The sequence below is a fragment of the Lytechinus variegatus genome, chromosome 4 (genome assembly GCF_018143015.1).
Source record: "Lytechinus variegatus isolate NC3 chromosome 4, Lvar_3.0, whole genome shotgun sequence".
In the NCBI taxonomy this organism is placed as follows: domain Eukaryota; kingdom Metazoa; phylum Echinodermata; class Echinoidea; order Temnopleuroida; family Toxopneustidae; genus Lytechinus; species Lytechinus variegatus.
The window spans coordinates 9042327-9055721 of NC_054743.1; the positions used below are offsets into that span (position 1 = coordinate 9042327).

Genomic DNA, 13395 nt, shown 5'->3' on the forward strand with positions numbered 1-13395 from the left:
CAATCATCCACAGGATCAGTCAAAGTGTGATATCATCCGCTATACATGTCACTTGGAAGTTGCCAGCCACCGTGTGTGTTTGACATTCATTTATGTGTTCGTGTACCTGTACATCTGTAAATTATTCATTTGTTTTTCTTTGAAATTCTAATATTTACCACATATTTCAATTTACTTTTGACATGCTTTTCATGTGGATTTCAAACATATGTAAGTCATTTTGCACCACTTACATACCTGTGTGGATTTTCTGAAAATATGTGTTTATCTTTCAATGGTTAAGATACTTGTTCATGTTTGTCATTCTTTGCCACTTAGAATACATGTTTTTTTTTCAGTTGCACAATATTCTCAGCTTAGATTCAAAGAAAAAACAAAGTACATGATAACATTTGTGATAGTGATAGAATTTTAAAAGAAATAGAGTTTGTTGTATGCATGAAACTTCAAATTTAGCAAATCATGTTTTAGATTAAATTCCTTAACATAACTTAAGCATTTATTGTTTTCATAAATAATGCATGTTCTCTTTTAAAGTTGATGGGAAAAAACTTTGAAATTGCAGTTTTAAGAAAATAGTACCAAGGGACTGATTCAAGAGTCACCGGGGGGGGGGGGGGGGGACATTTTCTGACTAACCAAAAACTAACAAGTTCAGATTACAGAAGCTCTTTTCTGTCATTTTTTTTCATTAGCCAAAGAAGGCTTCGAAAACTCTGCCCCACCCCTTTGCCATCCCCTTCCTTTTAACTGCCAGATCTTCATGTACATGTATGCCTGATGGTAAAGCTAATCCTGCTTTAAAAAACATGTTTATTGTATATTTCCCTCACGATACATCTGTCCTCAAACCTTTTACTATGCTTTGTGTTTGCATGCTTGCCTGATGATAGATACAATTTTATGCCATTTTTTATAGAGCATTCCAAAGTGCCTGACTCTCTTCATAAATATACTAAAGATACATATGTATTATTAATTATGCTATATATTTATCTTTCATTTTTGCAGTACCAATATTACTTGTTTTGCATGGTAATTCCATAGCCTTTTTTCAGAGTGAAATGATGTCATGTTTTATGTATGTATTGTATTGCAGCTTCTGATGGTGATGATGAAGACCGACTATGTGGTGATATGGTTGCTGTACTGGGGTTCTTATGTAACAAGGTCTCAGAAACACACAAGTAAGTCTTTCTAGAATTATATTTTACTTCGCATAGATTTAAATGCTCCATCAATTTCTTAAGATGATGTGAATTTTTTTTTTTATGTGTTAACTAGAGACACTTAATCTGTATATACAAAGTTATGAATGCTTTAAGATGGTGCAGATATTCAAATTTTAATGATTACCGTATGTGGTTAAATGAAAAATAGCTTGTGATTGGAATTCCAGCTCTTCTTGTACATGTATACTACTACTAATAATAATTATACTTGTTTATGTAGCACTTAACAATTACTTTATCAGATATCTACTAAGTGCTCTACAGTAATCCAGCATATACCCTGGCTTTAGCAGAGCAGCTGTTACACGCGCTGCATTTCAAAAAATAAATTCCTAACCATTCTTTTCACTTTGGTTGAGTGCAGCACAATGTGGGTGAATTTCTAGTAATTCAAGCATTGAAAACAATTTGTTTTGTATTATTTTGTTAGAGCTGGAGCCAGCACTCAGAATCAAACGCAGTTGACCTTTGAACTGGAAGCTATCTTGGCCATGCTTACCAACATGGAGCCCAGCCTGCGAAGCAGTTCAGCATTCCAGAAAGTTCTTTGGTAAATACAATAGTTTTCATTAAATCTGTCAATTTCTTTGTATTCTCATAGAGTTTACATGTACATGTGTGTACCAAGAGATATTTATACAAGAACACACATTTTTAACAGCTAAATGACATTCATGTACTGTATATGAAGGTATCCAAACTTCAAACTATAGTTCAGCCTGTACACTGTATATCATGGTCAATCTTTTGTAAGTCAAATCATTGATTTAGCCACAGCAATTCCAATACCAGATTATGAAAAAACTCTGCTACTTTCCTTTTTTCAGTTCAAATTTCACTTATTACATCAAACAGATTTGTTTGGTCCCAGGGGATTTTAACTTAAGCTGAGTCTTCCTTTGTGTCATTTAATACAAAGTCTGGCATAAATATAATTTCTCTCTCTCTTAAAACTTTGTCTAAGTGCCTTCTTTCTGCTTGTTTGATGTTCTGATGCAAAACAGGCAAGAGCTTTGCCCCACCCTCATCGCGATCCTCGGCATACCCAAGGACCAGAAATCCATCATCTCTTCTAACCATCATCCCGACCCCCACCATCATCCTGGTCACCTAGCAACCAATCATCAGGAACACGGTAGAGGATCCAGCAGCGCGGTGTCCGTTCCCGTCTCCTTCCGCTCAGCCAGGCATGTGATCTACTGCATAGCAGGAGAACTGATCAGACTGGTAGGGTGTGTGGCTTCTATGAGGCCTGTGATTGGTTCATTGCTACATAGGATGTTGCTGTTTCCTCCGCCTTTGCAGAGGAACGAGGCCCTCAAGGTGCTTAAAGAGGTAAAAACAATGTGTTTGTTTTGATAACACTTTAATATCTACATTATGTAAGTAATGATAAGATCCATTTACATAGCGCAGCTACGATATGCATATACTCAACTTGGCTCAATATATGTTGTTGTATTGATACCTTGACTGTGGCAGAGCTGCTGTAATGCACTCAGAAGAGTCATGTTTTTAGCAATTCTAAAACACCCAAAGCAATAGCCAAGAGTGTTCAGACTGTTTCAAAGTCTCATGGTTTTGTAAATAATGCTTTGAAATGAAATGCTTTATAATTTTTGTAAAACAACTTGTGATGCAGATCGATCAATAATTGATCAATAACTCTCTAAAAATCCATGAAAATCATAATACTGACCACTGTGGGGGCTTTTTCTCCACTGTAGATACTGTCTTCACCTGGTCGGATCCTGGACCTATCTGGACCTGCTATAGAGGGAGCTGAGATTACATGCATGTCAAACAAGGACCATAAAGCAGACCTGGACCTCATCAAATTGTAAGTAGATATCTCACCTTCCTCATCTTACTACATTTACACTCTGATCCAAATTCACAAAAGGGGATTTAACTGTTACGAGGTACCATATATCGACTACATGTAGTTTGTAGAGCACATTAGAAAAATCCAAATAAGCACATATTACTGATGTGTGCATCTACTGCAATTATTGGATCATATTCAGGGTTTGTGCACATTTAAAAACAAACCTGCATGTAAGTGATAGTTTATTGTTGGAGAGGGCTTAAACATCCTCTGTGAATTCAGACCTCATAATTTGTCTTTTGTGGTCTCTGTCCAGCAAACTTTTTATTGCATGAGATTAGTATTGGAGTGTTTCTAGTATACACCATGTATGTTGACACTTCTTCTACCTTGACTTGTTTAGATGTCACAATTTTGTCTGCCCTAAAGCTCTTAACGTTGTATTATTTTGCTTAACATGTTTTATTCATAGTATACACTTTCCAAAGTTTTTCAAATCACATATTGGATTTATCATTTTCATAATCATCACCAATTTTTCATCATAAAAAGAAAAAAATCTGATCTGATGAACAATTATTTTTTTTGTCTGTCTTTTGACCAAGCCATTTTCCAGGGGTTTTATCAACACAGGGTCCTACAATGATGCAAAAATGACACTAAAGTAATTACATTAGATTAAATATGTTTTATTTCTCTCTCTCTCTCTTTTCTCTCTGTCCAAGACTCATGGATGCTATTTCTGAAGCGTCTGGTTGCCATGAGGTGTGCGTGTCTAGCATTGGATGTGTGGGGGCGCTGTTAGCCTCGCTGGAACAAATTAGTCATGGGAAAGGAATGAGTCAGTGGCAGGCAGAAGAGATCCTAAGGAGAGCAAAGGAAAAAGAAGAGGAAAACAAGAAAGGTAAGATCATGGGGACATTGCAAGAAACCAATCGATTGCAACTTTGCAATTTATATGTGGTCTGCTAGAAAATGCCAATTATTTTTCCATAGCCTAAAGTAACAAATTTACTGAAATATACGTGAATTGAGATCCAACCGTTGTGTTGGCTCAGTTGGTAGAGCATCCGTCTCATAACCGGGAACTCAGGAGTTCAAGTGCCGGTCGCGTTGGACCAAAAGACGTTGAAAGATGGGAGTTGCTGCTACCCTGTTTGGCGTTCAACGATTAAAGGGATAGAGCCTCGTCGATCTGGTGCTGCACAGTGGTTGCTGGGCCCAGGATCAATTGGGCAAAATCAATTTTCGGAGTAATTCTGTTTTAGATTTCTATTTCGAACAATAAATTATGGATTTTCATTTTCACATTATTCTGATAAAATCTCACTGATAAACATGTTGAAGGGGGGATGATTCTGGCCCCCAGTCTTTTAGGATTAATATTTTGATTTGAGATGATATACCATGTTGACTAATTGCATTGGTAATTTTGTCATGCCACAAGTAACTTTGAATACAACGGGGATGATATTTGAAAACACAATGTCATGCTGCCATTATTTTTATAAACAGCTTGTTGACTACAGTTGTGTTAATACCCATCGCTTTTCAGAAATGGAACAAGAAGAAGATGGAGCACCTTGCCTTACACCAGAAAACCTTCATACCAACTTCCAGCCGGAGCGGAAGAAGACACTCCTTGAACTCGCTGGAGCCTACAGATCACCTGCGGGAGATGGGAACCAGACTGTTGAAGATCTAGAAAGGGGCACAGTGCAGAATGGAGATGGAGAAAGGGAAGAAGATGGTGATCTACAGGAAGTTGATCCTATCACACCAAGAGGAGGGTGTGATGATGGGGATGGATTGGTAGAAGGAGTGCAGGAAAAGGAGGTCCAGGAGGAGGAGGAGGACAAGGTGGTGGACCAGGAGGATCCTGTTGCGCTTGCTGCAGCTGCTTTCGCTGCCGATGATGATGCAGAGGAGGAGGTAGTGGATGATGGTACCGGTGATGCAAGCCAGGATGAGACCAGGAAGGAAGCGGAAGGAAAAGAAGAAGAAGAGAAGGTAAAGGCGATCGAGACCAGCGAGGTTGTAGAGGAAGGTGATGGCAAGGAGATCGAAGAGCCTGATGAAGATTTAGGGGAGGACTCACCACTTATCTCTCAGGGTGATGATATCAAGAATGGTGTTCAACATCCTGAAGCGAATGGATCAGCTTCAGAGGATGTGAAGGTAGATGGAGAGGATGGAGTAGCTAAAGGATCATCTTTACCAGGAAGCCCTTCAGCTGCTGCAGAGAAGGTCAGAATCTTATTTTTAATCATTCTATATTTACTTCACATATGAGCAACACTGTACATAAGTGTGTATGACATAGGCAAAATAAGTTGTAAATGAAATGAGGTTTACTTGTAAATACAGGTAAGTCTTCCAAAGTTGAACTTCTGCATGTAAGTTGAACAATCACCTGAGTTGAAGTAATTTGCAGACCAAAATATGAAAAGATCCACCTCTTTAAATAGTAAATAAATTACAGAATATATAAGTGATTTTAAAAGTTGCTAAGGGCCTTCTACAAGTTAAAAAAATTAGGCTTACAATGATTTAACATTTTAATGGATCTCATTTCAATATTTCTTTGGCAGGCTGCTCTCCTCAATGCCAAGAAAGAGAAAGAAGCTGCCCAGGATTTTGCTGATGCCCTCCTCTCCATGTTACCAAGGTTTCTTGCCATTGATGATGTCACTGATGTTGATAAGGCTATTCAGCTGTTTGCATCGAGATATGTAATTGGTAAGCAAGTATGGTCAACATTTCATACATCGACTTTCCTCATGTATGCACTATTTTTCATTTTCATTTAATTTGATAAACAGAAACAGAGAAACTGTTTTCATTTAATTCGATAAAAAGAAATAGAGTTACTGATAAATCATATATGTAGCTGAGGAAAGTCACCAATGCTAACATCAAAAATTCATATGTTCAAAGGAATCAAAATTAATGAATCTTCATGACTCTGTTTCCTCATGTTGAAAGAAAAGGTTTCTACTTTAATGTATAAAGCAGATTTAGGTATATCCATCTTCAAAATGGCTGTTATTATTTCAAGTTTTCAGCTTACGATAGCTGGCCTCTGCATTTAGATTTATTTGTTTACATGAATTATGTCTATATCTACTTGACAATTGTTACCTTAGTTTGTAATTTGATCATTATGTATGTTTGATGTTATGTAATAAATTTGTAATTTTGATTTATTAATAAATGCAGAAATACCTGCTTAAAAAAAGAAAAAAAATTCTATCCCTTGAGTTACATGTTACGGGGCATGTACTTGATTGTCACTTTCGAGGGGAGGTGGGGGAGCAACAAAGGCAAAAGTTCAAGTGAAAAAAAAATGGAAGTTTAGTCAATGCATGTCAAAATGCCATGAATGAAAAAGGAGGTATAAACTGTATCACAAACATGAAAAGGCTCAGTTTCACCATTTGTCTAGCCCTGGGCGTCATTTACCTAGATATGCCTCCAATCTGCACAATGCCCTTATGATGAGAAAGAAGCTGCCCAGATAATTTCCAATTATCTTGCTCTGTGTAGGGTATAGCATGAAGAAGAATGAAGCAGAAGGTGATAAATCTAACAAGTTGAACCTGACTCCAGTCATCAATGCCGATGGTATCTATGTCGCTACTTATGCCTGTCTGCTACTCAACCTCAAGCTTGTGAGAAGTGATCATTACCAGAACCCTGCTTCTCTACCTCTGACACAGGTGAGTTACCTCCTTATAGCATTGAATTACGGTCATTAACTTTCATGATTCCCTTCCTTGCGTACAGTGATACTGTAATACAACAGTTATGTTCAGTACTCTGGCATCTTGTTTTTTTCTAAATAATAAAGTTTTTTTTTTAGATATGGGAGAAAATACCTGTTGCCCCACCTGGTCACTGTTTTACAATGAGTTGCATGATATTAAAATGAAACTCAAATTGCAATTATAGATCTAAAATTCCCATCTCTTAACTCCTCAGATGCATTAAATTTCACTACCGCATTTGTCAGATTATGCTCTGGATTTACATGTTAAATATAATAATAATAATAATCCGCTTTTATATAGCGCTTAATCCATCGGAACGACGTTTCTAAGCGCTTTACAGATATATTATTACCCCGGTCATCGGATTCAATCAGTCATTCCCGCACACAATGTGTGCACATCCTCCACTCCCTGGGGAGTATTCCAGTCAGTTGCCTGTGAGGCGCACACATGACTAAGTAGGTGCTTAAGCATGACATTGTGAAACAAAGAGTAAAATCTCTCATTTTTTTCTCAAAATACCATTGTCTCATTATAACAAATGGTGCCAATGAGATGGGATAGTTCTTTATGAGGTATTTTGAATAATTTCCAACATACTTTATCAGGGCGCGACAAACCCGCTTGCCCGATTGCCCGGGGCAAGTGAAAATGACGTGCGGGCAAGCACCTCTCAAAGTCAATTGCCCGATCGGGCAAGTGGTTGTTGCGTCTTTTTTTCTGTACCGTACCTCGTTTTTCCATAAATCATCCAAAATCCACACTCAAAATCATGAATAAGCCTTAAAAAATAGGAGTAGCGCCGTTTCAAATTCCGAAATTGCGTTATTTTTTCTGTACCACGTATTTCCATACCGGTACGGTGTGGTACCAGGTATGAAAAAAATCAACGCAATGGCCGGGAAACAGTTGAATGTAGTATAGGGGTCCATTATGACTACCACCATGTGCAATTTCTAATGCACATTTTCCACCTTCCGATATCACAATTCTGTGATAAAATAATTAGAACTACACAGGAAATAAATCACAGAGTCTAGTAACTTCGCATTGGTGAGTTGTCATGTCATTCGGCTTTGCTTTTCAAAACGGCCTATTAACATCCAAAATAACTTGCCGTATTTGTTAATTATAACTTAAAATTCATTTGTTTCCCTTTTTGAGAGGATGAGGTAAATATCAGACAATAAATCATCAAACAAAGCTCCATCTATTTTACAAGGCCGGCGGGAGGCTCACACACGTGCGCATACTAGCTAGCCAGTCTGAGCTCTGTCTCTCTGCCAGAGCTCTGGGGCACAATTCGCTCAGTAAAGGCCACAATGATGGTGATTTTCTGTTTCAGACAGAGTTTACATTTCGGGTATATTATTCAAAACTTCCAATAAAGTTTGATGATTTCTTCATTGTCATGTATATTTAAGTTATTAATGAATACATTCTCACCAAATTTAGACTCCCCATAGAGAAATGCAATTTTCGTAGAAGTCTGCGTTTTCAAAGAACTTCAGGAAAAGTTAGGGTATGTGGGCCTTTATTACACGGCCGAGTACAGGTTATTGTACTGGAATAGGCGAAGTAGAAATTAGATATTGAATTCATTTATATCAAAGTTCAACTCACAGTCACACCCACACAAACACACCCGCGCACACACACACACACACACCCAAGATTCTAAGCATAGTGAAAAAAAATACTTAAAAATCATACAATATTAAACAATGTTACTAATAATTCATTAATAAGTGAACAGGTATTATTTTAAAAATTGGGCAAGCAGTTTTTTCTATCGGGCAAGCAAATTTTTTCATCACTTGCCCAACAGGGCAAGTGACGAAAAAAATTTTTGTAGAGGCCTGTTTATCCTTATTATTTGAATATTTTTTTGTCATTATTACCTTGTAATACATTGCAATTCGGCCTTAGCCGTGATGATGTCTTGATTTTTATTAATGAACTATTTATCTATCTATCATCTATAATTTCATTTTCAGAAACAATTCATTGACAGTGTCCATTACAGCGGGGTATTGGTGTACCTGTCGGCCAGTTGGCTGGGTGAGCTTTACAGGATTATTATAACTAGGAACCTCCTGGAAGAAGGAGGCTATCAACCTTCAATGGAACACTGTAACCGGGCTCTTATCTCCATCCTAACAGGTTAGTTGAAGTGTATCAAAAGAAGATAGTGTATGATGATGATGATGACGATGATTATGATGATAATGATGGTGATGATGAGGAGGATAATGATGATAGTGATGGTGATGATGAGGAGGATAATGATGATGGTGATGATGATGATGATGATGATGGTGGTGATGATGATAGTGATGATGGTGATGAGGAGGAGGAGGATAATGATGATGATGGTGATGATGATGATGGTGATGGTGATGAGGAGGAGGAGGATAATGATAATGATGGTGATGATGATGATGATGATGATGTTGATGATGATGATGTTGGGTGAAATAACAGTAACAATTATGATCAGGTTAGTTGAAATGTTTCAGAGGTGTTCAGGATGATAATGATGATAGTTAGTGGTAAAATGGATGATTATAGTAATGATGATGATGATGTAGATATAGTTAGTAACATTGACAGAATTGGTGATGAAGTTGATGTTGTCATTTCTATTGGGGTTTCTAATGCCTAGCCCTCTCGTGCAGTTCAGCATGCATTACGTCTAAAGGTCACCTACAGTCTGTTCTTCAGTCGGTCCTATTTTCATTGTCATGATATATTAAATATTGGGTCATGAATGCACACATCAGTGATATAGATATCCAAAAGCTGTGAAGAAAATTTGCCTGTTGATTGATATTATTCACAAACATTTTTGGTACAATCCAATAAAGTTCTATTCGTCTTTGATAAGCATTTGAAACAGTAAACCTTCCCTTCCTCCTTCATAGCTGCAATTTGTTGCATTTGATCTGTAGCAAAGTTAGCTTTTATCATACTTGGAACATTTAAAAGTAGCTTGGTAGAAAATTGTAAGTTTCAGTACAAGACACATTTGTTGAAATTCATTTTTAGACGGTGCCCTGCTCTACCCCAAGAATGGATTTTACAACATTGCAAGGGAGTGTTCCAGATCATGTTGAATATATTTTGTTTCCCCTTTCTTCAGATCTTGATGGATTAGGAAGTCAAGAGCTTGGAGGTCAGATGCTTCATGATGCTCCTACATACAATCAAGGGATTAGAACGCTACTAGTCAACAACTCAAATCTAGAAGGGTCAGCAGGTATGGTTCACATTTTATTCACGAAGGTCAATTCCATAAAGTAATCAACCTATTTGCACCTCTGACCCCCATTTCCCCCTTACTCCCCTGCATGAACTGCTAAAGCCATGATAAGGTGAGAGTATAACACATTTCAGGAAGTTCCTGCATATAGGTGGTTGGATAAACATATTATTTGGAATTGCCTACAAGTAATATTGCGATAGTAAAGAGAAGAGATGAAAACCCAGCAATGTCTGTAATTCATCTCCAAGGGTCCAGATGTAATTCCAAAAGACACCGGTTATCAACTTGATCCCCGAATATACAAGTATTGACAGAATGCTTTTGTGAGATCATGTCCCTGTTTTGGTGGTAGCCCTTTCTCAAAGAGCATATCATCTGCATGCCATTTTCACCGCTTCCATCGCATTTGCTCGGGTGACAATTGCTCCACTGAAATCCCCACTCTAATCGTATGACCAAGTTCAACCCTTCATTTAACTCTACACCTTATCCTATACAAAATAAATTCTGGAGCAATTGTCACCGTAGCAACTCTTTGTCATCTATGAGCAGCCTTCTGTTAGCTTCTATTGATATAGCCCACTACATGTAAAGTAGTTATCCCTACCAGGATCTTGCCTTGACATCCTTATTGTGCCACTCTAATCCATCTATTGTTCCAGCGATATTAGCTCTGTTATACATGATAATCTAATAAAGCTGGTAAAAAGAGTTCCTTCTATGGCTTACTTAATTATTTCTTACTTCCCCCTTTTTTGTGTGAATTAAGCTGCCAATTTAAGACCAAAGTTTAAATTCATTATGTTACTATAATTATGTTAATCTAACCTCTATTACATATATGATCCAGGAGGCTGGGGATGGGGATAGAATCTTTCTAACATACAAAAAAGGTCGCTTTCATCACTGATACTTCCCAGTTGAAATAAAATATTTGACAAAAAAGGGACTTTAATTGAATTGCAAGTAACCTCTTACATTGATACACCATTTCAGGTGAAGTATTTGCCCGAGAGCTCTTGACAACCTTCTGGCGGAGGATTCTCTCCATCCTGTCCATACCACTCTCCTCCAAGCACACCCTAGTCCAGGGTGGTGGCCTGGCCTTCCTACTGGGGAGTGAAGGAAGCAGCAGTAAGGAACAGAACTCAAGGGATAAAGATGCCATCTGCCTTAGTCTGGATGGACTTCGGAAGGCAGCAGAACTCAGCTGTACTCTGGGTAAGACTGCAGTAAGGCCATTGATGAATGATGCACATGACAGGACATTCTAGGGCATACATTGTGATAATATTGCTTTATTCAAGGGAAAGCTGGGTAGCCTTTCATGAAATAAAATATCCAGGGATTTTCACTGTCTGTTTATTATCCTTCAATCTGATTGGCTCAGAGCAAAGTTGTTAATGAAAATCACTGATGAAAGGCTTCATAGGGGGTGTTGCAAGAAAATATTTGCAATCAATCGCAAATATTCTTTTACAATTTTACAATTGATTGGTCACTTTTAGCTTTAGCAAATCAGATTACACTCCTTGTTTCATGGAGCAGATTAGCAATCAATCACAATTTTGCGATAAATTGCACGGCATATGCTTGATTTCAGGATTGAAAAAAGACTTGCAATTGATCGCAAGTTTCTTGCAATGCCCCATTAGAGTACTCCCCTGATATCCATTTCAGTACCTACAATACATGTACAACATAGTCTTCAAATTCAATCGTAGTGCAAAATGGGAAAGAAGAATGATCTGGTGATACAGGGTTACTGTCTGTATTAAAGCACACTAAACTTTCTACCCAAAGTGTCAAAATTTAATTATGTCATATTCAGTAGATATTTATAATGACAATTAATTTGAACTAATTGTTGTGACATTTTAGCCAATATTTCTTCTATGACTTTTTACAACCAGCCTGCTTACCTGTGTACAGATTTATCATGAATGTGGGCTCCCTCTTCCATTTTGCAACTGTCATGGAGTGATAGTCCATATCCTAACTCAGGAAGTGTATAATTCATTCTTAGATATTATGCTCATTGAATTTGTACCATTTTATTCCTGACTGATCCTACTTTTAGGCCTCCAGACACGTTGTGCGGCTGTCTTCGCCCAGCTGAGCGAGGCTTCTTGTGCAAGTGACAATCCCACTCCTGACACCAATAGTACAGAGACATCATCCAGGATGGCAAGCCTTAGAGGCAAGCTAGGCAAGGGACAGGGAATGAGGCTGCATGCTGCCCATGTTCTAAGCATGGATGCACTGCTCTCTATGGGACTGGAGATGGGTAGCCACTCTGCAGAATGCTGGGGTCATGTCTTCAGGTAAGAATCCACACCTTCATCAAACAACAATGACAAACAGCAATGCTTACTGCAGTCTTATCTGTAATAGAAGTCCCAGTATCGTATGTTGCTGTACTCATTTGTCCAAGAGAATGTCGTTAGTCTGTAATAGGTGAGATAAATGGGTACCGGTAGGAAGTAATTCCTTAAAAAGCTGTGTGCGCTATGAACGCCTAGCTTATATATAGGAGCGCCTTGAGCACCTGACAAGGTGGATATGTGCGCAATATAAATACCCTATATTATTATTATTATTATTAATACAAGTCACAGGAACTACCTGTATCATACGTTGTAGCTGTGTTCACTTTGTTAGTGGGCAACTTTATTCCTTGATGGGAGTGATTATGAGTCTTCATCTTGACTCTTCCACAGATGCTGTGCCTTTGTCTCACAACTCGAACACACTCAATTCAGCAGCACCGATGCTCAACCCTCAGTCACCCCTTTGCCAAACGTCAAAGAATCCACTCGGTCAATCGAACCCCTGGAGGAGGCCATGTCGGACGAGCTTGATCTCATTCCTCCATACATGTCGGCCCATGTCCCTGTAGCCCCTCCCCCAGTCGCCCAAGCCCCGCCTCCATCATCATCGGGGATCGATGTGCAGGAGTTCATCAAGAAGGAGATGGAAGAGTTAGGGTTTGAGATTGGGTCTGCCAAGGGAGGACTGCTCAGTGTGGCCAAGGCTGCCAAAGTTGTCTGTGGACTCTCTGCAGGAGTAGACAGGTGAGCAAGGCTGATGATGTATTCTTGTATTTTCAAATCCCCTTATCACAATATATATTTAGATGTCAGTTGATGTCAATATAAAAATATACAAATCCCATTCCTGTCTATATTGCTATTGATATTGCAATGATTTTGTGTCTAATAACTTTGCCAAAATCATTGATCTTCAAAGGTGGATAGTCCTTTAAAATGATCAAATTAGAATGTTAGGGAAAAAAGCAGA

General features: G+C 38.2%; 1 protein-coding gene across 1 annotated transcript in view; it reads left to right on the forward strand.

Annotated features, from left to right (window-relative positions):
- LOC121413310 (brefeldin A-inhibited guanine nucleotide-exchange protein 3-like) overlaps nucleotides 1-13395 on the forward strand; it is a 40993-nt gene that overhangs the window by 19116 nt on the left and 8482 nt on the right. The window contains exons 8-20 of the mRNA XM_041606089.1: nucleotides 1100-1187; nucleotides 1663-1782; nucleotides 2237-2567; nucleotides 2960-3072; nucleotides 3786-3964; nucleotides 4616-5307; nucleotides 5652-5799; nucleotides 6607-6779; nucleotides 8828-8993; nucleotides 9973-10089; nucleotides 11092-11316; nucleotides 12176-12419; nucleotides 12816-13169. Of these exons, the coding sequence (XP_041462023.1) occupies nucleotides 1100-1187; nucleotides 1663-1782; nucleotides 2237-2567; nucleotides 2960-3072; nucleotides 3786-3964; nucleotides 4616-5307; nucleotides 5652-5799; nucleotides 6607-6779; nucleotides 8828-8993; nucleotides 9973-10089; nucleotides 11092-11316; nucleotides 12176-12419; nucleotides 12816-13169 (2950 nt within the window). The remainder of the gene's footprint in view (nucleotides 1-1099; nucleotides 1188-1662; nucleotides 1783-2236; nucleotides 2568-2959; nucleotides 3073-3785; nucleotides 3965-4615; nucleotides 5308-5651; nucleotides 5800-6606; nucleotides 6780-8827; nucleotides 8994-9972; nucleotides 10090-11091; nucleotides 11317-12175; nucleotides 12420-12815; nucleotides 13170-13395) is intronic.